Below are 27,593 nucleotides of genomic sequence, written 5' to 3' on the forward strand. Positions count from 1 at the left end.
GCGGGCCGGCTCAGTCGCCCCGGCCCCGCCATGGCCTGCTACATCTACCAGCTGCCCTCCCGGGTGCTGGACGACCTGTGCCGCAGCATGGACACGCTCAGCGAGTGGGACTGGATGCAGTTCGGTGAGTGCGCGCCGCCCCGAGCCCCGGCTCGCCATCCCCACCCCACCCACCCCCGGGGCGGGGGGGGGGGGGTGGTTGTGCCCGGGTCAGGACCGCCCCCCCACCCCGCGAGCCGGGCTGCTGGGACCCCAGCTCATCCCGGCCCCCACCACTGAAAATGAGAGGCCTTGCCCTACCCCAGGAAGTGGGGGGGGGGCTGGGCAGGGGCCCGGCTGGCTAAGGGCAGCAGCTGGGAGGGGGCTCGAACCCCCCGTCTTGGGTCCATCAGAACCCATGGCACTGTGGCCCTTTGGCGTGCTCTTCCTGCTTGTTGGGCCCGGGGTGGTCCGAGGGTGGGCACCAGCTGCCAGCCTGCCGGGTAGACCCGCACCTGCCCCCCCCCCCCACCTCCCCCCAGTGCCTTCACCCCGGGGCTGTTCTGAAATGTGTGAGGTGGAGCCAGCAGTTACGCTTGTCGGGAGGACGGCCAACACTTCTGTGTTGTTTATACAGTGTGTGTGTCTGTCTGTCTGTGTGTTTATGTGTCCATCCTGGGGCTGGACCCTGAACTCGGGGCCTGGGCACTGCCCCTGTGCTTTTTCATTCAAAACCGGCACACTACCACTTGAGCCACAGCCCCCCTCCTGGGTGTTTGGTGATACAATCCTCAGATCTCAGCCTCCCGAGTAGCTGGGCCCACGGGTGTGACCCACCCATGACCGGCTCATCACACTGAATTCCACTCTCAGTACCATGAAATGAGAAGAAAGAAGAAAAAAAGGAAGCGATCAAGTCAGACACTTATACAAAAGAATATAATGTATAGTTTAAGCAACAGAACGAAGTCTGCGTGTGGTGGAACAGCACTTGGCAGACAGAGGCTCTGGGATAGAGAGTGAGCTCCTGGCTTAAAAGACGAAACAGTAGAGCGTAAGAAACGAATGTGTGTGTATTGCTAATGTAGTCTGAGCAGGTGTGTGTGTGTGCATGTGTGTGCATGTGTGTGTAAAGCCAGGAGATGTAGCGCATAGTAGAGGACTCGCCTGGCATGTGGAAGACCCCGGATTCAATCCTCATCAAGGGGAGGGAGACAGGATATATATCTTAACCGAGTGGTTCGCAGTCGAGGGCCTCACGGTGGGTGTCTGGAGACATGTCTGACCGCTGCATCTTGGAGGCAGCGAACAGCAATATCTACCCACGCAGGCCAGCCCCACGCCAAGGCCGGTACTTTGCTAGAGGCATCGGGAGGGCTGAGGTCTTGAAACCCTTTTTTGTTTTCTTTGTCAGAGACCAGGACTTGAACTTGGTACCTGATGCTTTCACTCACTAGCAAGCTCTCTACCAACTGAACCACGCCTTCCACCCCTCTGAAACCCCTTTAAAGCCCGCTTAGAACGGTGGTGGGCCTTGTAACCTAGCTACGGGGGAAGCTGAGGCCAGCCTAGGCTTACTTCCAAGAACACTTTCACCCAGTAGCTGCGAATGGTGGTTTGTGTGTCATCCCAGGAGACTGGGAGGATCAAGGGTTCCAGGCCAGCCTGGAGTAGCTGGGATTGCAGGCATGAGCGTTTAGGAATCAGACTCAGACACAGACATTGCATCACCTCACAACTGCACTGAGTTCTGATGCAAGCCTTTACCACAGGGGCCTTTTGGGGACAGTTAAGGTCCAAATTAGCATGCACACTCTCACACACACTCACATGCACTCACACGTAAGCACACTCATGCTTTTGTGTCTACAGCAATGTGTTACACAGAGGGGACTGGTGGTTGTCTTGGGCTCTTCCTGGCGGGCTAATCAGGACGACTCTGGTTTTCTCCTGTTTTCCGAGTGTTGCACAATGACCACTTACCACCGGACTGTGTTGGAGCCCGTGACACACTGAGCCTCCCCCGCCCCCCAAAGTACCTGTCTTGTCCTGACCTTGTGTCAAGGGGAGGAGCCGATGCGTTGAGCTATGTCTGGCGTGGCACCTGTGGCTAATGCCGGTGCTCTTAGCAGCTCTGGAAGCTGAGATCTGAGGATCACCGCTCCAAGCCGAATCCTGGCCAGAAAGTCTGCGAGACTGTTATCTCTGATTATCAGAAAAGCTGGAAGTAGATCCATGGCTTAAGTGGTGGAACACCAGCTTTCAGCATAAAAGCTCAAGGGCAGTCAGTGCCCAGGCCCTGAGTTCAAAAAAAGAAAAAAAAAAGATACATCTATAATCTTAGACATATTCCCAGACTTGGGAAATAAAGATCAGAAGAATCATAGTTCCAGACCAGCCAGGGCAGAAAGTTAGCTAGACCCTCCACCCCCAACTCAACCAATAAGCAGTGTACAAGTAGTGAGCGCCTGGAGAACCCCAGCTAGGTGGGGGGCATAGATCATTGTCCAGGAGAGCCTGGGCAAACAGTGTGAAACTCTACCCTCCCCCCAAAACTAAGAATAACTAAAGGAACAGAGGACTGGGAGCGTGGCTCAAATGGTAGAGTACCTGCTTTGGCCCTCAGTTCACACCCTAGTATCACACACACACACACACACACACACACACACACACACGGAACTGAACAACTCAACTGTTCCTCAGGGAGGCCCCTCCGCTGGCTCACTTCCTCTTTCTCCTGGAAGGGAAAGTGGCTCTGAGGCCACCAGCCCCTAGCTGGGCTGGCTGTCCCCTCTCACGACAAGGCTGGCCCCGGGGAGGCCTCCCTCCTCTCTCTTGTCCTCCCTCCTCTCTCTCGTCCCTCCTCCCACTGACATCACTTCCCACTGGCCAGGAATCTAGCGTGGGATTTCCAGTGACTAAAGCTGCAACTCTGGAATTTTCCATTCCCCACAGGGCACTTGTGGAGCCCGTGACAGCGCTTCCTCAGCCCTCCAATCCAGAGCCCTGTCCCTCCCTCCCTGCCTGGCCCCAGCCTCCCCCCCATCCCCCCCCACCCCGGGGTATTGGTTGACTCCCACAGAATCTGTAGAGCTTGTCCGGGGCCTAAGCACAGCCTGACTTTGCTGAGTGCATTAATGAATTGAGCGAATGAATGACTTGGTGCTCACGTGGATTCCTTCATCCTTTCCAAAATCCCGGAACCTGAGTTCCATCCTTTTCTTTGTCAGTATTTATTGCGAGGGTGCAGACTGTGGCCCCCCGGAAGTGAAGCGTGTGAGCCGGAAGTGTGAGGCCAGGCCAAACTAAACATTTGGAAAGGTCTTCTACCGGTTGATCTATTACAGGAATATTTCCTTTGGGAATAGAGCCCAGCCCAGGCGAGCGGACAAAGAGCTTTTCTGTTTGTTTCTGTTTTGTTTTCCTTATGCTGGTCCTGGGGTTCGAACACGGGGCCTGGGCGCCGTCCCTGGGCTTTCGTGCTCCAGGCCAGTGCTGGACCGTTTGAGGCACTGTGCCACTCGCAGCTTTTCATGGTTCACGGGAGAAGAGTCTCACTTTCCCGCCGGGGCTGGCTTTGAACCGCAGATCTCGGCGTCCTGAGTGGCGAGGATGCCGGTGGCCTGCATGCCGGTGGCCTGCGGGAGGCCCCGGCGGCCCTGCCCTGCCCACTTCGCCCCGAGCTTCCCAGGAGGCGGGAGTTCCCGGATCCTTGCCCCAGCCCTGCCCCAGCCCCGGGAGGGAGGACGGCAGGGCGCGGGCCAGGCCCGTTCACCCAGCCGTTCCGTCCGTCCCACTCTGACTTTCCCTGACCTGGGGGGGACCTACGGAGCCAGACTCCCCCCAGGGGGCGAGTGAGTGCCAGGGGGTTCGTCCTCCTCCTCGCCCTGCGTGCCTGGCACACAGGGCCTTCCCGGGGTCCCCTCTCTGGGGGTGCTGCGGAGAGCCACGCGGGCCAGAGGCGGGGTGGGCAGGCGCGGCCTGGCCCAGGCTGAGCCGCAGGCGCCAGGGCCCCGGGCTGCCGTGTTCTTCCTGCCTGGAGCAGCCACCGCCGGGTCGGTTACCCAGGTCCCGGGGCAGTGGCCCTGGGCGCCCGTCCCGGAGCCGGGGCGCGTCCGTGCTCAGAGCGCCCTGTCCGTCCCACAGCGTCCCTGGTGGTCACGGATGTGACCCAGCTGCGCCAGCTGCGGTCCCTGGAGCGGGTGCAGGGCGCCAGCGTCACCCGCGAGCTGCTGTGGTGGTGGGGCATGCGGCAGGCCACCGTGCAGCAGCTGCTGGACCTGCTGTGCCGCCTGCAGCTCTACCGCGCCGCCAGCATCGTCCTGCAAGGTGAGTGCCCGGCCCGGCGGGGGGGGGGGCAGGGGAGCCCTGCGCTGCCTGCCTGGCCTTGAAGCCCGGCCCCAGGTTAACGCGGATCCATGCAGTTGTGTGTTCATTTACTTAGAGTGGGGGCCCTGGGGCTGCACCTCGGGGGCTCTCCCTGCCTTTTCACTCAGGCTGGCACTCTACCACTTGAGCCACAGCTCCACGCCCCGCTTTTTAGTAATTAATTGGAGACCAGAGTCTCGTGAACTTTCTTGCCCAGGATAGCTTTGAACCGCCATCCTTAGATCGCCCAGCCACATTCCCGGCCCCTTAGAATAACCTTTACCACTCAGGAGACTGAGATCTGGAGGATCATGGTTCAAGCCCAGCCCTGGCACAAAGGTCCGTCTGCAATGGAATGCAAAACTCTGGACTGGAGCCAGTGGCTCACACCTGCCACCCTAGCTACTCAGGAGGCTGGCGTCTGAACATTGAGGTTTGAAGCCAGCTAGGGGAGAAAAGTCCATGAGACCAAAACAAAACAAAACAAACAAAAAAAAGCCAGAAGTGGAGCCGTGGTTCGGTGGTAGAGTGCCAGCCTGAGTGAAAAAGTTACACAAGAGTGTGAGGCCCTGAGTTCAAGCCCTAATACCAGAAAAAGATCAAAAGGAAGAAGAGAGGGAAGGAAAGAAGGGAGGGAGGGAGGGAGGGAAGAAGGAAGGAAAGAAGGAAGGAAGGAAGGAAGGGAGGGAGGAAGGAAGGAAGGAAGGGAGGGAGGGAGGGAGGGAGGGGAAGGGAAGGGAAGGAAAAAAAGCCAGAACCACTTGAGTGTTGGGGGGCTTCTGCTGTGTGAGCATAGCTGTGTGAGAAGATGGCAAATGGGAAAAGAAATAAATCTATCAATTAAATGCACCAAGAGGATGGGCGGCGACCAGAGGGAGGGGAGGGGGGTGGAGCCTCCAAGGTCAGGGAGATCAGGTAAGGCAGGTAGGAGAAGGCAGAGGGGGTGGGGAGAGGAGAGCATGGAAGGATCTGGGTCAGCCAGCCCTGGGGGGACGGGGGGGGGCAGGATGAGGGGGGCCATCTAGACCACTAAGCCTGAAAGCAGAGAAGTGCAGGGATTTCATCACCCCCCCCCCACTGACGTCACACCCCGCTGTGGACTAATCTGGGGACGTCTTTGCGTCTTTGCGGGTAACCAACACCACAGCACGGGGGTTGAAGAACGATGCTGGTGGCTTTCAGAGTGTGGGGCCTCCTCAGCCCGCCTGAACCCTGTCACGGGGGCGGTGCTGTCCACAGGAATGCCGGGGGTGTCTTTCCCCTTGGCCTCTGTCTAGAACTTTCCTTAGACCCAAGCTCTCCTTTTCTGCCTCTGCCCTCCTCTTGGCTTCCCCAAACCCATTTCTCTTCCTCTAGGGCTGACTGAGGCTGGGGTGGGGGGAGCCCCAGGCCCCGCCCCGGCCGCTCCGGGGGCGGGGCTTGCTTTCCCTGAGGGTCTTGAACCCTGGGCGGCCCCTGCCCCTCTGTGTCCTGAGTTCTGAAATGCCCTGTCGTCACTTTATGGGGGTGAGCTCCCAGGGCCAGTGCTGGAGCCCCAGGACTTTGGGGGAGGGGGGCTTGCCAGGCTAAGTGTTCTTTCTGTGCTTGCTTCTGTCCGATTATTAACCTGAACACGGTAATAACCTTCCTCAAAGCTTGAGAAACTGGCCTCTCTTCTCTTTACTGCTGGTACTGGGGCTTGGCCTCAGGACCTGCAGCTTTTCCTTGGCATCGGCCCTCAAGACTGGCGCTCTGCCACGTGAGCCACACCTCCCTTTCTGGATGGTTGCTGGTTGATTGGAAATCAAAGTCTCCTAGACTTTCCTGCCCAGACTGGCTCCGAGTTGGGATTCTCAGATCTTGCCTCCTGAGCAGCTGGGATTATAGGCGTGATCACTGGCATCCAGTTTGGGGCTGGTCTCCTGACCAGAGGCTGCTGGGGTGGGGGGGGGGGTGGCAGGAGCTAGAGGAGGGCTAGGGCTGAGTTTCTGTTCCTTCCGGTTTTTGTTTTTTCTTCCTTACTTGCCAAGGCCATTGTTATTTAATCGTCTGACCTGAGATGATGTGAGGGTAACTTTAGTCAGTACTGAGAGCTAGTCATGGAAGGCAGCCCTGGTCCCACAAGCCCACTGCTGGTGCCTGCCTGCCTTCAGTGTTCCTTCGCTTACCCCTCCCTCCCTCCCTCCCTCCCTCCCTCCCTTCTTTTCTTCTTTCCTTTTCGTGACAGTCCTGGGGCTTAAATATTTTGCTCAAGGCTAGCACTCTACCGCTTGAGCCACAGCACCTCTTCTGGCTTTCTCTGTGTATGTGGTGCTGAGGAACTGAACCCAGGGCTTCATGCATGCTAGGCAAGCACTCTACCACTGAGCCCCATTCCCAGTCCTCATGGACTTTCTTGCCTGGGCTGGCTTCAAACTGTGATCCTCAGCTCTCAGCCCTCTGAGTAGCTACGATTACAGGGGGTAGCCACCAGTGCCTAGCTTCTGGAGGTTTCTTTTTATGTGTGTATGTGTTCTTTGCTGGCCACGAGCCGCTTAGAAACGATCCACCACTGAGGTCCCCCCTCTCTGCCCTTCTTGTTTTGCTATTTGCATGCGGTCCTGATTGTGCAAGCCCAGCAGGTCAGATGTTAGGTTTGACACTTCTGCCAAATTTCCTTCCTGCACCTGCTCCTTATTGAAAGGGGACTTTGGGTTCTTGCTTAACAGAAAATGAGCCCTCCTTCCCCTAAACGACTGGGCTGTTGCAAGATCCACTGGTCTCTGCTCTTTGAAAGTTCTGGCATTCTACCCATTTCCATCCTGGGAGGAGGGCTGGATTCAACCCTGAGGCAGGGGGCTCTGTGCTGGGCAGAGACACCGTCCCCAGCCAGGAGCAGGGCCTCTGGATCCCACTTTACTTACACTCAGTACCTGATATTGCCAGCAAGTGCCTCTCCTCACGACTGTGTGTGTGTGTGTGTGTGTGTGTGTGCGCACACTTAGCCTCTGAGTAGCTAGGATTACAGGTGCGAGCCACCAGTGCCCAAATTCCTCAAGACTCTTGTTCCCCTATGTTTTTTGTTTTTTTTTTTTTTTTATCAGTTGTGGGGCTTGAACTCTGAGCCTGGGCGCTGTCCCTGAGCTCTTCAGCTCAAGGCTAGCGCTCTACCACTTGAGCCACAGGGCCACTCCTGGTCTTCTGGTTGATAATTGGAGATAAGAGTCTCATGGACTTTCCTGCCCGAGCTGGCTTTGAACCATGATCCTCAGATCTCAGCCTCCTGAGTAGCTAGGATTACAGGAGTGAGCCATCAGTGCCCGCTCCCTCCCTTTTTCTGAAGCTGGCTTGACCCTAACCCACACTCGGGAGGTTACTAGATGGGATCAAGACTCATTCTGTCCATCTAGAAAATGGGAGTATTTCCCTGTGTACTTGGCTTATAGGCAGTGGAGCGCTTCTACGCTTGAGCAGTGGTGCCCGTTTTTTCACTTACTGGTTGTCTGATTTTCCCTGCACTGCCCGAGTTCTGCGATGTGCTTAGACTGGCCCTGAGGTTTCAGAGGGAGGGGAGGAGCCGGGCCGAAGTGAGCTGTCACTCGGGGACCCCGCCCTGCGCCGGCCTCTCCCGGCCGGTGCCCTGGCTCGTGAGCTTCCCACCTAGATCCATTGCGGGAAAGGCTGAGCGGTGCTGCCGAAACAAGCCTGTCATCCCAGGCCCCATCCAACGTTGATTTCCCTGCCTATGGAAATGAGTAGGAGGAGTCCAGCCACCTTCTGTATTATTATTTTTTTTAATTGCCAGTCCTGAGGCTTGAACTCAGGGCGTGGGCACTGTTCCTGAGCTTCTTTTGGCTAGCACTCCACCGCTTGAGCCACCGCGCCACTTCCGGCCTTTTCTATGTATGTGGTACTGAGGAGTCGAACCCAGGGCTTCCTGCGTGCTAGGCAAGCGCTCTACCTCTAATCCACCTTCCCCAGCCTGTCTTCTTGCGTTCCTGAAGCTGGGTATGTCCTTCGGAGGACATACTTCCAAGAGCATCATAGCAGGGACAGAGTGACAGCAATCCTCCCTCGCCCCCAAGGAATGACAGGTGACACCTCCGCTCGGCCTGGTAGCTGTGACCTATTTGCGAGGGAGCTCGGGCTGTAGGAGCGAGCAGGTCGGTACTTGGCCGGCCCTGCCTCTTTTCAGGAGGGATTATGACAAGCTCTGCCAGCCGTGGCTTGCGGGGCCCACGCGGGTCTACCTCCTGCCATGCTCTCCGGCCCCGTCTCCACGGCTTTCGCCTTCGTCATTCGCCCCCTGCCAGAAGAGCCTTCATTGGAGGAATCCCGCTGCTTGCCTGCCATTGGCACTGGCTCCTCCCTACTTCCTGTGCAGTGGAGGGCAGGTCCTCTCCACCTTGTGGGGGTCCGGGCGGCGCCCCCTCACGGAAGCCTCTCGGGGCGCCCCTCCCTCACAGGTCTTTGCAGCATTGGAATTTGATTTAATTATAACTTGGATTATACGTGGTGCATGTGCAGGGCCTGCTGACTGGCGCAGGCCCTGCCAAGTGTGCAGCGGCGTGCAGGCCCTCCCCTGGGTGTGATTGGTGTCTCGAGCTTAGTGCAGGCTTACCTGACGTCTGTTTCGGGAAAGGGTGGCACCGCCCACCACCGAATGGGTGAAGCGCAAAGACTCAGCTTCTCGGAAAGACACCTGTGCCTGGGATTGGCCTCATTCTGTAGCTTGAGGCGGGGGGTTGCGGGTGGTATGTACGTGTGTGTGTGTGCGCACATGCGTGTGCCAGTGTGCCCGCACGTATGTGTCGGGCTAAGGATGCCCCAGGAGAAGCACAGACCGGTCACCTGTGTGTGTCTGGCACCAGGGTTCCTCAGTCCTGGCCAAGAGTCACTGCATTTTGTTCTAGAAGACGTGCAGCCGGGAGCAGTGTAAGGCCCCGCACAAACACCCCGAGTTTGCCGGGCTGTCTCCCCGTGGAGGGCGTGGGTGTGGAGTTTGCACGGTGCCCTCAGGAGGAAAGAATTTGTCCCGGTCCCAGGAGCCGGGCCGAGTCTGTGGCGGGCGCGGCTCAATGTCCCAGGCGGTCAGGGGAAGGAGGCCCGGAGCTCCCCGAAGACTTCCCAGCACAGGAAGTGGGGCGTCAATAAACGCCGCATGGAGCTCAGCCTGGAGGGGGGCAGCCAGACAGAGCTGGCAGTACCCGCATTCCAGGGCCGCGCACAGGGAGAAGCAGCACCACAGTCACAGGGCCAGTGCTCATGGGGGGGGAGGGGAGGCCCCCATTTCCCACTGTCAGCCACTCCGCCTGGGTGAGGCAGGCGAGAGCAGGGCCTTTCCTCCTGCCGTCCCTGGGTCCTGTGCCACTTTGCCCCTGCGGCTCCTTGTGCCATCCAGGGCCTACCTCGATCCCGTTTCTGTGGCAGCGCCCGAGATGTGGAAAATAGGCTGGGTGTGATGGCTGCGCCTGTAATCCCAGCTCCTAGGGAAGTAGAGGCATGGGGATCGCAGTTCAAGCCCAGTCCAGGTGTCAAGGTCTGTGGCTCATGCCTGTCATGGCAGCTACAAAGGAGGCTGAGATAGGACTGTGGTTTGAAGCCAGCCCAGGCCCTGAACTTAAGCCCCAGGGCCCGCCCAGGAGGCTCAGAGGTGGGGTCTGCAGTTGAGTGGTGGGTGTGGTGGTGGTGGGGGGTCTGCATCCGCCGCAGGGCAAAGCTTCCAGAGCTTTCTGAGGCCCCTCCTCTGCCCACAGCTGTGCCCTGGGGCTGCTGACTGCCGAGGCGGCTGGGCGGTGCCGGGTTCCTGGGAATTGGGTGCAGGCGGTGGGGGGCATCGGCCTGGGGCAGGCAGGAAGCCCGCTGGGCTTCGCTGGCTTTCTCCCCGCCCCGCCCGCCCGCCCGTGCTGCTCTGTTTTCAGGTCACCAGCATCCGGTGGTGCTGTCGGCCTGGGAAGCAGGCACTCACTGCGGAGAAGTGGCCGGGGCAGGGTCTGAGCCGTGGCTTAAGTGGCCAGGCCCCCGCTAAGGGACAGCCGTGCCCAGCCCTGAAGTTCATACCCCAAGACTTGAACTGGAAAAGTTCAGGAGCTGGTGTCCCTCCAGTGGTAGAGTGAAGGCTCTGAGTTCAGATCACAGTCCCAATGCCCCTCCCCTGTGAACCTCCTCCCTCCAGTCTCCAGGGTAATTACCACCCTCCTAGTCTCTACCTCTCATGTGATTGCTAGGATTGCAAGATGTGGGTGTGTCTGTTTACTGAGTTGTTACTTTTGGTGGTTGGGGGGGGGGGGTATGAACCCAGGGCCTTGGCCTTGGCCACCCCACAGAAGAGCTCTCCCATGGAGCACTGATCCCAACCCAGGCTTTGCTTCTCCTCTGGACTGATTGTTTACCTTGAAAAGTCTTCATCGCAACCCCAAATACTGGGAAAGGGGGATTCCTGGGGAAATGACCTTGGGCTGTCAGCTGAGGGCTGTGGCTGGTAGCCCAGAAGGACCAGGTGCTTCCTGCCTGGGGGTGGGGTGTGACCCCAGTGTGCTCACAGGTTCCCTGGCAGGCTGTGGCCCGGCCTGTGGTGAATCTCTGTTGGGGGAGGGGGGGACGGGCCTGTCTGGGGGAGGCGGGCAGCCTGGAGCTGTGGGAAGAAGAGCAATGAATAAGCTGGACTTTACCCAGAATGAAAGCACAGCAGTAGATGAAAGCTTTCTGTTGCACTCACGGTGGGGCCCGCAGGGGTGGTCCCGTGGCCCGTGGCCTTGCTGCTGTGGACAGGGCGAGCCGGTCCTGGTGGGGCTGTTCCTCAGTGGTCGCGGTTGCTGGGTGGGAAGGATGGGGGGGGGCAGCCACAGCCGTGGAAGGGAAGTTGTGGTGGGAGCCCGTCCTCACGGGAGATTGCCCTGGCCGGTCCACGTTGTGCGGATGGACAGGCCCGGCCCTGCCCAGGGAAAACCTCCCAGCATGCTTGGCGACTGTGGCGGAGGCAGGGTTAGAACCCAGGTCGTGACTCCCCGGCTCTCCGTGGCGGGTTTACATCAGGAAACAAGAATCACCCACCCATTTGTGCCTTGCTTTCAGGGAATCCGGTTCTGGAGAGCGTCCCTCCCCTGCCCGGCCTCCCCGGGGCGGCGGTGCGGCTGGGGCCCGGGGCAGACTCCGAGAGGAAGGCCGAGGGCGGGCGGCGGGAGCGGCGGCCCGCCAGGCCCGACAACATCCTGGACCCAGGTAGTGGCATATGCCTGAGTAGCTGGGACTACAGGCCTTCAGCTTTGATCTCACTCCCCGCCCCGGGCTGCGTCCTCCGGGGACGGTGTTTGGCATGGAAGCTGTAGTGGAAGCTTCCGGAAGGCAGGCTCTGTAGGGGTCGGCCTCCGTGTCCCTGGCTGCTGTCTGGGCTGTGGGGAGATGGGGCCCTCTCCCTCCCCCAGCCGCGTGCTGACCCGTGATCCTCCCTCCTCCAGCGTCTGCCTCGGCCCAGGCCCCCCCGCCGGCCTCGCGCTCGCTTCCCTGCGAGGAGTCCACGCCTGGTTCCCTGAAGGCCGGCCTCCCCTCCTCCTCGGATCTGAAGGTAGCCCCCTCCCCGGCTCCGGCTCCAGCCCTGCACCCCGGGTTAGGGCCCCTCCTGAACATGCCGCTTCTCCATCCCCCGAGTGCCGTTCATGAGCACCGGGCGAGAGCCTCAGGTTAAGGCCTCGAGCTCTCACTCCACTTTCTGTGCTCATGGCTGGTGCTCTAATGCTTGAACCACACCTCCAGTACAGCTTTTTAAATATGTATGTATATATGTGCTGTTGCTGGGGCTTGAGCTCAGGGCCTGAGTGCTGACCTGTAGCTTTTTTGTGTGTGTGTGTGTGTGTGCTCAAGGCTGGTGCTGTACCACTTGAGCCACAGCTCTGCATCTGGCTTTTTGCTGGTTAGTTGGACATAAGTGTCTCTTGAATGTATCTGCCCAGCTGGCTTTTGAACCACGATCCTCAGATCTCAGCCTCCTCGAGCGGCTATGATGAAGCCTGAGCCACCGGTGCCCAGCTAGAACTTCTTTTCCTGGGCTTCTATTGTGCACCGAGCTCTGAAACTCCTAAGCGGAGAATTGGTTTAGCTACACAGCTGTTCGCCCTCCTCCAACCTCCAGACCCAGCATGTACCCGAGGCCAGCTCTTGGACCAGCTGTGGTACATCCGTCCCCACCCCACTGAAAGACATACCTGACGTATCAGAATCACCTGCCAGCATCTCCCCCCTCCCCCCCCCCCCCGTCCTCCCCACGCTTATCTTTATTTTTTGCTGGCGGAGAAATGGAGGCTCAGCGATGTCGAGTAACTCATCCAAGGTCGCACGGCGAGTTCCAGATGGAGCTGGGATTTGAACTGGGGCCTTTGCGTGTTATCTTTACCGCTCCCTACGGGATTCCCCTCTCCTCCTGTGGCTGTGCTATTCCGGGGGCTTCCATTGGTGAGCCCCGTCTCTTCTCTCTGAACCCCCAGGACCGCAGCACCTCAGTCCCGCTGCAGGAAACGCTGGCCAGCAGCCTTTTCTGGAGCAAGGCCGATGTGGTCCAGGCAACTTGTAACTTTGACCAGAGCCACCGAATCTGCGAGGGGACCTTCGCTGACATCTACAGAGGGCAAAGGAATGGCTCGTCCTGGGTCTTCAAGAGGCTCAGAGAGGTGAGCCTGTGTGTGTGTGTGTGTGTGTGTGTGTGTGTGTGTGTGTGTGTGTGTGTGTGTGTGTAGAGGGTGGGGGGGAGCACCCCGGGGGGGGGGGGAGAGCCACAGCAGAGGCTCAGCCTCACGTTGCTCCGGGCCCTGTGTCCACAGACGGCCTGCTCAAGTCCAGGGTCCATGGAAAGATTCTTCCAGGCAGAGGTGCAGATCTGCCTGAGGTAAGCACCCTTGGGAGAGCACTGCCGGCTGCTGACACACGGCCCTGGGAGGTGCTGCCACATTCCGGGCTCTCTGCTATCGATTGTTTTAGTCTGCCTTCTGCAGCTACGAGCGACTATTGCAGAGCAGATAACGGATGGGGAATGGAGGTGTGACTCAAATGGTAGAGCGCTAGCCTTGCGGGACTGGGGAAGCCAGAGCTCCAGGCCCTGAGTTCAAGCTTCAGTATTGGCAAAACGAGGAGGGGGGTGGAAAAAGTGGTCTGCGAGGCAGGAGGAGAGCTAGGAGGGGTGGGCCTGGTGACCGCACTGGCCGAAGCCAGGCGGTCCTGGGGAGGGGGCCGGGCGTCTCCGAGAGCGTCCTCTGAGCCTCTGTCCCTGGAGGCGGGTGCCCATCAGAAGAGCAGGGCCCTTAGGCTATGAGCAGGCCCGGAGGCCCCGGTGCAGGGGTGAGGCGGGAGGGGAGGGAGGTCCAGCTTTAGCCATCCGGCTGCTCGCCCACGGCTCGCCCTGCGCCGGGGCCTGGTTTCAGATGCCGCCATCCCAACGTGCTGCCTCTGCGGGGCCTCTGTGCCGTCGGGGAGGTCCACAGCCTGATCTACGCCTACATGGAGAACGGTTCCCTGCGGGACAGGCTGCAGGCTCGGGTGAGCGTGGGTCAGCGGGCGGGCGGGCGGTGTGAGAAGCACGGGGGGGGGGCCCCAGCCGGCCGGGGAGCGGGGCTTGTGCGTGAGATCCCGGCAGCCCCCACAGATGGGCGTCATCTGGCCCACACCACACCCCCAAACCCAGGGCCAGCGCTTCCTCCATGACACTTCCTGTGGTGCTAGGGGGCGGGAGACCTGGGCTGTGCTTCCCCAGGTCAGGCTGACCGCCCGCCTCTCCTCCCGCCTCCCCCCTCCCTCAGGGCGGCTCCGACCCGCTGCCCTGGCCCCAGCGCGCCAGCATCTGCTCAGGGCTGCTTCGTGCCGTGGAGCACCTGCACGGTCTGGACATCATCCACGGGAACGTCAAGAGGTGAGACCCCGCGGCCCCCGCGGTGGGGGGGGGCCCTGGCTGCAAGGCCGAGACCTGCCCCCCCCGCCCCTTCCCCCTTCCCCAACTCTCGGCTTTGCTCTCCCACCTGGCTGCTCCCGGATTCTCTTCGGCCGATGTTAGAATTTGGACGCAGCACCTTAAACTTGGTAGGCCGGCGCTCGGCCGCGTAAGCCACAGCCCCGGTTCCAGGTGTGAACCGTGTGTTCACACGGCCGCGGGTGCCTAGCCAGAGAGGGCATCTTGTCGGGGAGCTTTCCTGCACCCCAGCATCTAAGAGTAAGACACCTCCATCTGGGGACTGCAGCATGGGCAGAGATTCCAGAAGATTCCAGAAACAAACAAACACACAAACTGGCAGACGTAGTGCTGGAGCGCAAGGACTCACACTTGGCTGTGTGGCGCATGCAAACCCGGGGGCCCTTTCTGCTTTCCTCCCTCCTGCTTTTTATTTGATTGCACGAACAACTGTACAGATAAGAAGTGAGATGCAAGGGCGAGAGACTTGTGTTTTGATGATCTCCACCCCCCCACCAAGGGCTGATGACCTCCCAGGGTCTCCATGACAACGGCTCCCGCTTGCTTCCCCACAGCTCCAACGTTCTGCTGGACCGCAGCCTCACCCCCAAGCTGGCTCACCCGATGGCTGCCCTGCGCCCCGCGGACGGAAGGTCGGGGTACACGCTGATGGAGACGCGGCTCTTCCAGGCCTCCGCGGCCTACCTGCCCGAGGACTTCGTGAGGGTGGGGCGGCTGACCCGGCGCGTGGACGTCTTCAGCTGTGGAATCGTAAGGGCGCCCGGCACTCCTGGCTGGGGGGGGGGAGGGGGGGGGGCTCAGGGCCGGGCGGAGGCAGAGGGCGGCCCGCTGCCGCCGGCACGTTCTTGGTCCAAGACCGGGACTCAAACTCGGTACTTGCAGCCCCTTTTGCCCATTGGCTGGTGCTCTGCCGACTGAGCCACGCCTCCCACCCCACCCCCTTAGTGTTTGAGATGGAATCTCCATAGGTTGTCCTGATTGGTCTTGAATGCAGGGGCTCAGGGGATCCAAGGCAGCCTCCTGAGTAGTTGGGATTATAGGCAGGTGGCAGCTTCCAGTGCCTGTGAGGTGTTCATACCCCAGCCTCCTGGGTAGCTAGGGTCACAGGCGTGAGCCCTCAGTGTCTGGCCCACACAGAAGTGCTTGAGACTCCATTTCAGTAGAACAGCTGAGGATGGTATGGATGACATGCTTGTCATCCAGTCACGTTGGAAAGTATAACTGGGAGATCCACCACCTAGGCTGGCTCAGGCAACAGAGCGGGGTTTTTATCTCAGAAATCACTAGAACATAAAGGGCCACAGATGTCTCAGGCAGGAGAGCACCTGCCTGGCAAGCACAAAATCCCGAGTTCCAATCCCAGGACTTGAGGAAGTCTATGGGGCAGAGCCTGTATGTGGTGGTCCACAAAGACTAAAACTATTTATTCTATCTGTATTATTTACAAGAACGTTTACCAATCCCTGAAACAAAGGAATTCGTGCTGTCCAGATTCTGGTAGGCTACAGATTTTATGCCCTGACTTCCTAGCTCCCAGTTGTCTGTCTGTCCTTGCCACTTGAGCCACAGCTCCACTTCTGGCTACTTAATTGATGAGACTCTCACAGACTTCTGGTTTTGGTTTTTGTTTTTTTTTATTGGTCATGAGGCCTGAACTCAGGGCCTGGGTGCTGTCCCTGAGCTCTTTTGCTCCAGGCTAGTGCTTTACCACCTTGAGCCACAGCTCTACTTCCAGTTTTTTGGTAATTGGAGATAAGTCTCTGGAACTTTCCTGCCCGGGCTGGCTTCAAACCATGATCCTCAGATCTCAGCCTCCTGAGTAGCTAGGATTACGGACATGAGCCATCAACATTTGGCTTGTCCTTGTTTACGACCATTTATCCAGCCATTTGTCCAACATCCATTCATCCATTCCTCCGAGGTTGTCCTGTCCACCCATCCATCCATCCATCCATCCATACATGTATTCATCCATCTATCCATCCCTCCATCCCTCCATCCATGTATTCATCCATCCATGTATCCATCCATCCATCCATCCATCCCTCCATCCATGTAGTCATCCATCCATCCATCCATCCATCCATCCCTCCATCCATGTAGTCATCCATCCATCCATCCATCCATCCCTCCATCCATGTAGTCATCCATCCATCCATCCATCCCTCCATCCATGTAGTCATCCATCCATCCATCCATCCCTCCATCCATGTAGTCATCCATCCATCCATCCATCCCTCCATCCATGTAGTCATCCATCCATCCATCCATCCCTCCATCCATGAAGTCATCCATCCATCCATCCATCCCTCCATCCATGTATTCATCCATCCATCCATCCATCCATCTATCCATCCATCCATGTATTCATCCATCCATCCATGTATCCATCCATCCATCTATCCATCCATCCATGTATTCATCCATCCATCCATGTATTCATCCATCCATCCATCCATCCATGTATTCATCCATCCATCCATCCATCCCTCCATCCATGTATTTATCCATCCATCCATGTATCCATCCATCCATCCATCCATCCATCCATGTATTCATCCATCCATCCATCCATCCATCCAGGTTGAGCTCCCCTCCCCCACTCCTTCTTGCCTTCACCACCAAAGTCAAGCAGGGTTTTTTTGGTGGTGGTTGTTTTGTTTTTAAATAAGAGCAAGTAGAGCTGACTTGGTAGTGAGCTTACACTGTGGTCCTTGTGAGCCCCCTGCAGAGAAGGGAATGCAGGGGTTCCCAGTGTCACCGGAGGGAGGATGGCACCCTGCCTCCTCAGCCCGTCAGCCAGCCGTCCGTGTGTGCGCAGAACCCAGCCAGGGAAGCGGTAGCTCAAAGAAGCGAGTCTCTTTCTCTTTCCCACCCGGTGGTGCCGCCGAGCTGCCTTCTGCCTGAACTCTGCCCTGCCGCGCTGTCACTACCCCGCCCTGCCCATTCATATCACTCCTGTGGGCCGCTCCAGCCCTTGCCCAGGGCCAGCCAAGCCGGCTCGGCCTTCTGCTCCTCAGCCTCCTGCTCCGGAAGCAGGAGGATCACAAGTTCAAGGCCGGTCTGAGCTGTATAGCAAGAACCCGGTCTCAAAAGCCAAAACAAAAGCCAGGCACGGGCGGCTCACACCTGTAATCCCAGCTACTCAGGAGGCTGAGATCTGAGGATTGCAGTTCAAAGCCTGCCTGAGCAGGAAACGCTGTGAAACTCCAATGAATCACAGAAAAAGCCAGAAGTGGTACCTATAGCTCAAGTGGTAGAGTGCTAGCCTTGAGCAAAAAGAAGCTTAGGGACAGGGCCTAGGCCCAGAGACTGGCAGAAAAAAATAAAAACCAAAGCAAATCCTTCTTCATCCTTTCCCTCTACTTTTTTGCTTTTAATTCAGTCCTTGGCTTTTCAGTTGACCTTCTAATTTGTCCATTTATTCTCCCGTCTGTCCGTCCATCTGTCCACTCACTTACCAAGGCCCCTCCCTTTTCTCGGCCCTGGTTGATAGTTATGATTTTGAGTTTTTTGGTCCCTGTGGGGTGGGGCGGGGTGCACAGGACTTTGTTTATCTTTAATGACTCTGACAAACAGCTCATCCAGGTCCAGAGCCAGAAGCAGAGGCAAGGGACACTGGATTCATTTCCCCTGGTTCTTCCCTCCCTTCCTGACAGACCTGGAAAGGTGTCTGTCCTGGCTTTGCTTCCAGCCCTCTTGCCGCAGCGGCACCCCCTGCTGTTCCCTCCTGGTCATTGCTAGCCTGTTGCTCACACCACTGGCCCTGGTTATTTGGGTGGTAGATTTTTTTTTAGTCCTAGGGCTTGAACTCTGGGCCTGGGCACTGTCCCTGAACTTCTTTGCTCATGGCTATTGCTCTGCCACTTGAGCCATACCTCTGCTTCTGAATTTTTGGTTGGGTTTTTTTTAACTGTATTTTTTTGTGTTTTTTTTTTTTCTTTTTTGGTACTGGGGATCGAACCCAGGACGTTGTACTTGCTAGGCAAGCGCTTTGCCACTGAGCTACATCCCAGCCCTGCTTCTGACTTTTTGGTGGTTAATTGGAGATGAGTCTCATATACTTTACTTCCCAGGCAGGCTTTGAACTGCGATCCTCAGATCTCAGCCCCCTGAGGAACTAGGATTGCAGGTGTGAGACACCAGTGCCTAGCAGCGACCTGCAGCCAGCTCAGCTTTTTTTGCTAGTCCTGGGCTCTGTCCTTGAACTCGGTTTTGCTCAGTGCTAGCACTCTACCACAGCACTACATCCAGCTTCGTGTGTGTGTGTGTGTGTGTGTGTCTGTCTGTCTGTCTGTCTGTCTGTCTCTGTATGTGTGTGTGTGATTAATTCAAGACAAGAGTCTCATAGATGTTCCTTCCTGGGCTGGCTTTGAACCATGGTCCTCAGATCTCAGCATCCTGGATAGTTAGGATTACAGGCATGAGCTACCAGTGCCCAGCTTAGGGTTTTTGTTTTTTTTGTTTGTTTTAGATAGAATCTTGCTAACATTTTCTCTCTGGGCTGTCTACAAACTGTGATCCTCCTATCTCTGCCTCCTGAGTAGCTGGGATTACAGGCATGTACCACCATGCCCAGCCACATACTTGAGGGTTTGAGTTCCATCCTTCTTGCCTTGCTCTCCACAAGTGAGATTTGCCAGGCAGGCGGCATGTTTAGTTGGAGGTGTTTGGTGGTGGCAGAGCCGTCCTGGGGCTCAGACATCTCCGCGAGAAGAAGCTTCTCTCGGTGAGAATCTTCTGCTGACCTTGAACATGAGTGCTGACTGTGCTAACTCCAAGTTCTGTTCTGTCCAGGTGTTAGCCGAGGTCCTCACTGGCATTCCTGCCATGGATAAGAGCCGGAGCCCGATGTACCTGGTAAGTGGCAAGGTGCCTTGTGTTTGGCCGGCTCGTCGGTTGCTGCGTGGGGAGGGAGAGTTCCAAGTCCAGAACAGTCCGTTCTGTAGGCCGAAGAACGGACACACCCATCCCTTCCCACACGCAGTGTCATTTCAAAGTACAAGTCAGCCCGGCCTCTGCGTGCGACCCATGCCGTTGATTGCTAAGGCATCCCGAAGCCCGTGAAAGGGACGCGGTGTCCACAGACGAGGAGCTGGTTCTGAGAGCCACCCGAGGCCCGGCGCCTCAGGGCTGAGTCAGCTCCGCTGGCGTGTGTGCGTGGGCCCTGACGGGGGCCTGAGCGCAGCCTTGCACTCTGCGTGGCTTTGGCTCCCACCCAGCACTCTGTCTCTTGAGCCACAGCTCTCCTTTTCGATGCTCAATGAGAGGTAACGGTCTAAAAGTCTCATGGACTTTCCTGCCCGGGCTGGCTTTGAACCTCAATCCATTTCTATCCCAGCCCGCCTGAGTAGCTAGGATTACAGGTGTGAATGCTGGTCCCCAACTAGAAGGGTTGTGATTGTTGTTCAAGGTTTACACACGTGGAGGATGTTGGGTTTGGTTGTTGGTTTTAAATCTGATTTCTCTCTCTTCCTGTAGAGCTGAATGTTAGTGTCATGGTGTCCTGTTGGGGTACACATAGTCTGATGGAGATGAAGATTTAGTGAGAGGAGAGGGCAGATGTGACTTGCTGTGGTGCGGGTGGAGGAAGCCAGCCTCCCCTCATGCTAGCTGGCTCTCTTGGGGTGTGGTTGACTAAGTATCTGGGGAGTAGCTGGTGGTTTCTGTCAGGATTAAAATGGCATGTGCCCACAGCTCTGGCTTTGGTGGCTGTGTTGGAGAAACATGACAGACAAGAAAGGAAGAAACTGGGTGTGCCCTCACCTGTGATCCTAGCTAAAGGCTGAGATCTGAGAATCGTGGTTCGAAGCCAGCCTGGGCAGGAAGGTCTGTGGAATGTTTTGTTTTTAGTTGTGGGGTTTGAACTCGGCCTGGCCGCTGTCCCTGAGCTCTTCAGCTCAAGGCTGGCGCTCTACCACTTGAGCCACAGCGCCACTTCTGGTTTTCTGGTGGTTAATGGGAGATAAGAGTCTCACGGACTTTCCTGCTTGGGCTGGCTTTGAACCGTGATCCTCAGATCTCAGCCCTCCGAGTAGCTAGGATTACAGGCGTGAGCCACTGGTGCCCGGCTCTGTGAGACTCTTATCCCTAGTTAACTCCCCCAAAGCTGAAAGTAGAGTTGTGGATCAAGTGATAGAGCACTAACCTTGGGCACAAAAGCTGAGAAACAGCACCCAGGTCCTGAGTTCAAGCCCCACAATTGCCAAATAAAGTAAGTTAGGTGTAAGTTATGAGCATAAAGTATATAATGTGTGTGCAGTGCTGATCTGGAACCCAGAGCTAAACACGCACCCTGTCACCAAGCTCTCCTCTAGCACGAACACATTGAGTGTTATTTTTTTTTAATTGTTATCATAAAGATGACGCACAAAGGGCTTGCAGTTACATAAGTCAGGTACAAAGTCGTCTTTTCTTTGGGCAATGTCGCCCCTTCCATTGCTCTCTCCCAGTTTTTCCCCCGACACTACATCTTGACATATGCATATATTCTCATGGAACTGTCATCAAGTCACGATGACTCATCTGTGCACTGCCCTCCCCTTTGTATTCCCGGCTCCCGGTTCTGACCTAGCCGCTGCCAGAAGCCATTCATCAGCCTCCTGTCACTGAGCCCGAGCTCTCTTCTCTGAGCTCCATCGGCATGAAGTCACGGGCTCCTCCCTCTGCCGGCTGTTCCCGCCTCCCACGGGGCTGTGCGTGCCGGGGGTTCCTCTCCTTAGTGGTTTGGGCACCTGTCATCCCAGCCAGCAGGAGGCTGACGCAAGTAGACCGCGTTTGGGGCCAGCCTGAACTGCATCGTGAAATGCCTCAGAACAGAAACAACAAACCTAAAGGCACCAGAGATGTGTGTGTGTGTGTGTGTGTGTGTGCATGCACACTTGTGTGTGTTCACTCGTCCATGGTGGCGGAGATGGTGTGAGCCCCAGCAGAGGTATGCGGTTGTGTAGCGACCGCCATGCCAGGGATAGGAAAGATTTCCAGCTTCACACAGAGAGTCCCCAGGCCTCCCCCCACCGCCCCCAAATGCCTCTGGACGCTGCTGCCCTGGCTAGAGCATCTGGAATTGGAGCCGAGCCTGCACCTGTCCGTTGCAGGTGTCCGGGGCGCCCCCTTGTGGGGTGGTGTTCTGGGGCGGGCACCTCGGGGCTCTTCCGTTCCCCAGCCCCTTCCCTTGTCCTCTGGTAAAGTGGGTCACTGGTCCCCGCAGGCCGTGACGCCTGCTTTGGCTGATTGCGCGCTTGCGGCTTCTGCTCTGTCTGCTGGGCCCTCCCAGTTCCTGTGGCCCTGGCAGCTTTTGGGGTCAAGGCGCTTGTCAGGAGCCCCGAGCCTCCATTCAGTCCCGCCCCCCCCCCCCCCACTCTCCGTGCTGCTGTCCTGGGCTCTGGGATGCTGGCCCCAGGGGCCGTGGTACCCCGTCCCTGCTCTGACATCAGGCTTCCTTCTGTGAGTCAGCAGTGAGCCCAGGGCGGATTCTCCCGGGGGTTTTGGGCGGCTGCCGGGAGCCGGGATTTGTCCCCCATAGTGGAGGCCTCTGTCTGGGCTCCTGCGTCGGCTTCCGCTGGTGCTTCGATCTAGCCATGCGCACACCAGGGAGCTGTGCAAAAGCATAGTGCAGGCCGGCACCGGTGGCTCATGCCTGTAATCCTGGCTACTCAGGAGGTTGAGCTGTGAGGATCAAGGTTCAAAGCCAGCCCCCTGAAGATAAATCCAGGAGACTCTTTTTTTTTTTTTTTTTTTTGCCAGTCCTGGGGCTTGGACTCAGGGCCTGAGCACTGTCCCTGGCTTCTTTTTGCTCAAGGCTAGCACTCTGCCACTTGAGTCACAGCGCCACTTCTGGCCATTTTCTGTATATGTGGTGCTGGGGAATCGAACCCAGGGCTTCAAGTATACGAGGCAAGCGCTCTTGCCACTAGACCATATCCTCAGCCCCAGGAGACTCTTATCTCCAATTAGCCAGCAAAAAGCCAGAAGTGGCGCTGTGGCTCAAGTGGTAGAACTGTAGCCTTGAGCAAAAGAAGCTCAGAAACAGTGTCCAGGCCCTGAGTTCAAGTCCCAGGACTAGCAAAAAAGAAAAGAAAAGAAAGACTAGTGCTTTACCACTTGAGTCACAGATCCACTTCCAGTTTATTAGTGGTTAATTGGTGCTAAGAATCTCACAGACTTTCCTGCCCAGGCTGGCTTTGAGATACAATCCTTAGATCTCAGACTCCTGGGTAGTTAGGATTACAGATGTGAGACACTGGCACCCAGCATTGTAAATATATGTGTATGTGTGTGTATATATAACATTTTTACTTTTTTTTTTTTTTTTTTTTGGCCAGTCCTGCTGGGCCTTGGACTCAGGACCTGAGCACTGTCCCTGGCTTCCTTTTTGCTCAAGGCTAGCACTCTGCCGCTTGAGCCACAGCGCCACTTCTGGCCGTTTTCTGTATATGTGGTGCTGGGGAATCGAACCCAGGGCCTCATGTATACGAGGCAAGCTCTCTTGCCACTAGGCCATATCCCCAGCCCCAACATTTTTACTTTTTATTGGTCTAGATTGCTATACAAGGGAGTATTTCATTGTCACCCCAGTGGAGGTTTTTAGTTGAGCTGAATTGCTGATGGTCTCAGGCACACAGTGTTCTTGAATCTTCAGTCCACCCCCACTTGAGTAGGGACACAGAGGCAGAGAGGGGCCTGTTCCGTTTATGTATTTATTTTAGCTCTTGCTGTTTTGTTTTTATTTATTTAATTTCTTTTTGTATTCTCGAGGCATGGTTTCACAAGTTGGCACTGGCTGGCTTCAAATGCCTCATCCCGCTGCTTCGGCCTGTGGAGTGCCGGCACTCTGGGCATTATAGGCAGGCACTACCACACCCAGCTCTACCTCGTTTTTTTCTTTCTGCCAGTGCTGGGACTTGAACTCAGGGCCTCGCACTCTTGCTTAGCTGTCTTGCTCGCGGCTGGGGTTCATTCGCTTGGGCCATGCTCTCAGTTCTGGCTTTCTGCTGGTCAGCTGGAAGTTCGAGTCTCCCAGACTTGTCTGCCGGAGCTACTCTGAACTGTGGCCCTCAGATCTCAAGACTCCTGAGTAGCTAGGCGTGAGCCACTGGGGGGGGGGGGGTGACGCTATTAGTATTTAGGACTGGTAGACTAAGTGATATTACTAGTATTGATCACTAACTAGTACACTGTGTGAGTGATAGGATCCTGTTAGGGTTGATCACTAATAGACTATGTAAATGATACTAAGGAGCATCATTTATTGAACTATTTGAATGGCTATCATGTATCAGTGATGAATACTAACCTGTCACTAACAGACCCCTGCGCTTTAGGCACATTATTTCATTGCCCTTGTGGAAGCGCTAGGCATATAGGCGTTTGGCCACGCAGGTTTTCCTGCCCTGGGTTGGAGAAGGGGGAGCCCCGTGGTGGTGGTGGGGGGACCCCGGGCACGAGGTCTCCGCTTGCTTGTTTCTGGGGTACTTGCCCGATGCACACAGGTCCTCCCACGAACCCTTCCCTCCCTCCCTCCCACAGAAGGATCTGCTCCTCGGCGAGATTGCCAGCAGCACCGCCTCGCCCGGCTCCGGGAAGGCGGACGCGGAGAAGGCCATGGCCCGGGAGATCTGCCAGAACCACCTGGAGAGGGGGGCGGGGCCGCTGCCGGGGGGCGGGGCCGAGGCCTGGGCCGCCGCCGTCTGCCTCTGCCTGCGCAGGCGCAACGCCAGCCTGGAGGAGGTGAGCCGGCCCCGCCCCCCCATCACCACCACCCGCCCAGGCCTGTGCTGCCATGGTCAGCTAGCAGACATGAGGTTCCGCCCTCCCCCTCCCCCTCCCCCTCCCCCTCCCCCTCCCCCTCCCCCTCCCCCTCCCCTCCTCCTCCTCCTCCTCCTCCTCTTTGTGCAAGTCCTGGGCCTTGAACTCTGGGCCGGGTACCTTTTTCCACTCAAGGCTGGAGCTCTACCGTTTGAACCACAGCTCCACTTCTGGTTTTTGGGTGGTGGGTGAGGAATAAGAGTCTTTCATTCGTTTCTACCTGGGCTGCCTTTGAACATCAATCCTCAGATCTAGGATTATCAGCTAGGATTGTGGGCGTGAGTCACCAGGACGCAGCCAGACAACTATTTCTTGAGCACCTACTGCAAAGACTTACCTGCCAGGTTGACATCGGAGATACGCGTCACGTAGACTAAAGGGGACGGTGTATACAAGAAGGAATAAATGGTCCTGTTTACCACTAAGCTGGAAAAATGAAAGAGATGGGCTGGGGCGGGCGCTAGCAGAGCTGCGGGCCTGGCTTCACGGTCAGCTGTGCGGTTCGTCTGCTGAGTCGGTGGCCCACGCCTGTAGTCCTCACCACTCAGGAAGCTGAGAGCTGAGGATTGCGATTTGAAGACAACCTGGGCAGAGAGACCCTTGTCTCCAGTAAACCAGAGAGAAGTCCTAAGAAGTGTGATTCAGGTGCTAGGGTGCCAGCCGTGAATGAAAAGGCCCAGCAATGGATGGATTCACGGGCTGGATTTTTTGTTGTTGTTAGGCACCGAGCAAAGGAGATGTTGTTATCAAGTGTGTGTGTGTGTGTGTGTGTGTGTGTGTGCGAACTCATTTCTCAAGCTCCTAGACACACAGATACAGGGAGGAAGAATATGAACAGTGAACGATGAACTTAGTCATTGAACCACGCAGCTCTGCTGCAAGGCATTTGGGCCCGGGGCTCCAGGTCGTGGGTGTTGCTATGTGTGTCTCTCTGTTCCCTGGGCTCGCTTTCCATCTCTTGCCTCTGCTTTACCCTCTGCCAACACCTCATTTTCTCCTATGAATCCCCGAGTGGGGTGGGGAATCTGGTTCTGCCTGTAGAAAGCCTAGAGGGTTGTCTTTCCAACTTTAGGCGTCACCCATCTCGAGGAAGAATTCCGATTGGCTGTCTTTGGTAACACGCCCGACTCTGGACCAATCGTTGTGCCCAGAGGAATGGGATGCTATGATTAGCCCATCTGGGCTCATCTGTGCCCGACGGGGGCCGGGAGGGTGGGAGTCAAGTTCAGGTCTCTTCAAAGGTGGGATGTGGTCCTTCCACCAGCACGGTCCGTGTTGGTGTTGTTTCCCCTAGGAGACCTTGGGCGCCGGGTGCTGCCCCTGGAGTCACTCTGTCTTCTCTGCCCTCCGCTCCCCAAGGCCCTCAGCTCCATGGTCGCCGTGGAGGAGCGGCTCCGAGGTTGGCCGTCAGTCCCGTGGAGCGGGCTTTCTGAGGCCGCGGGCGTGTCCTCCAACACCCCAGAGGAAACGGACGACGTGGACAACTCCGGCCTGGACTCGTCCCGGCCCTGCATCGGGGCGGCCTCCCCATCTGTCTGCGCACAAGGCCGAGCAGGAGGGCTGCCGGCCACCGGGGAAGAGGGGGCCGACTGCCTGTCTGTGGCTTGTGGGGGCCCGCCGCCCCCCCAGGATGGTAAGCACAGGAGGTTGGGCTCATCTGACAGGAACCTGCCGTGACTTCCTCGGTCATTCTCATTTATTCCCTCTCGTAGATCCTCAGGGACTCGCCGATTGTAAAGTCAGGAGCCATCCCCTTTGTGTCTTTCCTCCTCCTGTTACAACCCCATGTCCAGCCAGTCACCCAGGCTAGCGCCACCTTCCCGGTCTCTCTCCCCTCCGTCTCTGCATTGCCCTCACGTCCAAGTCACCATCTTCTCACTGGGACTGCTGTGCGGCCTTCCCTAGCCAGCCCACCCGCTCCGCTCCTCCCTCGGAAGCTCCTCTTTCAGGAGCCGGTAGGAGTGGCTATCTTTGTTGGTGGCGGTGGTCACGGGGCTTGGACTCCAGGTCTGGGCGCTGTCCTTCAGCTTTTCTGCTCAAGGCTGGCGCTCTACCACCGGGTCATAGCTCCACCTCCTGTTTTCTTGGTGGTTAATTGGAGAAAAAGAGTCTCGTGGACTTTCCTACCGGGGCTGGCTTTGAAGCCCCATGCACACATTTCAGCCTCCTGAGTAGTTACAGCACGAGCCACTGGCACCCAGCTGGGGTACGCACTGGTACACTTTTCGCTAACATGTCCTTGTTCCCGGGCTCACTGGATGTCAAGGCTGTGACCCCGGAAGGAAGAGGAAGGAGAGGCAGGCTGTAAGCATTGTGGGCTCCAAAGCCCTGAGGAGGTGCATGCACCACCCCTTTGGAAAGCGGGGTGGGGGTGGGGGGGCAAGTTGTGGGCTTCCCTACACAGACAGAAGTAATGCACCTGTTCTTACCTGCTCCTGGAGCCTGCTTTGGAAACTTGATTGATGTGAGATTCTGACCAAGTCTATCTTTTCTTTTTCTTTTTTTTTTGCCAGTCCTGGGCTTGGACTCAGGGCCTGAGCACTGTCCCTGGCTTCCTTTTGCTCAAGGCTAGCACTCTGCCACTTGAGCCACAGCGCCACTTCTGGCCATTTTCTGTATATGTGGTGCTGGGGAATCAAACCCAGGGCTTCATGTATATGAGGCAAGCACTCTACCGCTAAGCCACATTCCAGACCCCAAGTCTACCTTTTAAAGAATTATAATAATAGTAATTTCGGTTCAGGTTGCTCTTTTGTGCTTTGTGTATTGAACATCAGCTAGAGAGACTTCCTGGAAAATCGAGATCAATGAAGCCAAAAGGAAACTAATGGAGAACATCCTTCTCTACAAAGAGGACAAACTGGACAGCGTGGAGCTCTTCGGGCCCTGGTGACCGGAACACAGCTGATGACCCGACCTCCACTGGAAAGACAAGTTGTACAGTCAGTGGCGAGGTCCAAGGTCAGTCAAGACGTGCAAACCACACATCAGCTCTCCCCATGGAAGGGAAGGGAACTCCCATTTCCTAAGAGTGACGTAGGGGACGGGAGAGCCCAGCCGTCACAAATGCGCAAATCCGGAAGTGTTTGTCCTGTCTGGGACGTGAGTCAGCGTGGGGTATCAGAACAGACTGAACCGGGGTGCCTGGTACAGGGGACCAGGATGTGGGTGGCTTTGTGGTTCTGGGGTGCCTGTGATGATAACCACCCCAGGAGGCGCTCTGGCCCCTCCACACGGACAGCAGAGGGTTTCAAATCTGGTGACATAGTTGCCAACGACTACCTGCCAGCCACCCCATCCCTGAGATTTCCACCCTGGTCCTAGCCCTCAAGGTCCCTGGTTGGACCAGCGGAGACACCTGCTTAGGAGTCCATGGTTTGCATTTATCGCCCATCTTGTGAATGCTCAGCAACTTAATCCGCCCGTCCCCTAACGCACTTTTAGAACTGTTTGTGCTGCTACTGGGGCCTGCGTGCTGCCCTCTAACTTTTTGTTTTTCTAAAGCTAGCGCTCTACCAGTTGAGCC

The 27,593-nt window shown here is 57.0% G+C and overlaps 1 protein-coding gene across 1 annotated transcript; it reads left to right on the forward strand.

Annotated features, from left to right (window-relative positions):
* Positions 1–27,549, forward strand: Irak2 (interleukin 1 receptor associated kinase 2). The gene is made up of 13 exons (XM_048356249.1): positions 1–124; positions 4,129–4,311; positions 11,383–11,529; positions 11,766–11,872; positions 12,789–12,971; positions 13,122–13,186; positions 13,719–13,833; positions 14,094–14,203; positions 14,815–15,010; positions 19,058–19,120; positions 23,789–23,989; positions 25,427–25,700; positions 26,845–27,549. Exons 1-13 carry the CDS (start codon positions 31–33, stop codon positions 26,958–26,960), a joined length of 1,854 nt encoding a protein of 617 aa, XP_048212206.1. The 5' UTR covers positions 1–30; the 3' UTR covers positions 26,961–27,549.
* Positions 27,550–27,593: the final 44 nt, after the last annotated feature.

This window comes from Perognathus longimembris, chromosome 10 (genome assembly GCF_023159225.1).
Source record: "Perognathus longimembris pacificus isolate PPM17 chromosome 10, ASM2315922v1, whole genome shotgun sequence".
Classification (NCBI taxonomy): Eukaryota; Metazoa; Chordata; class Mammalia; order Rodentia; family Heteromyidae; genus Perognathus; species Perognathus longimembris.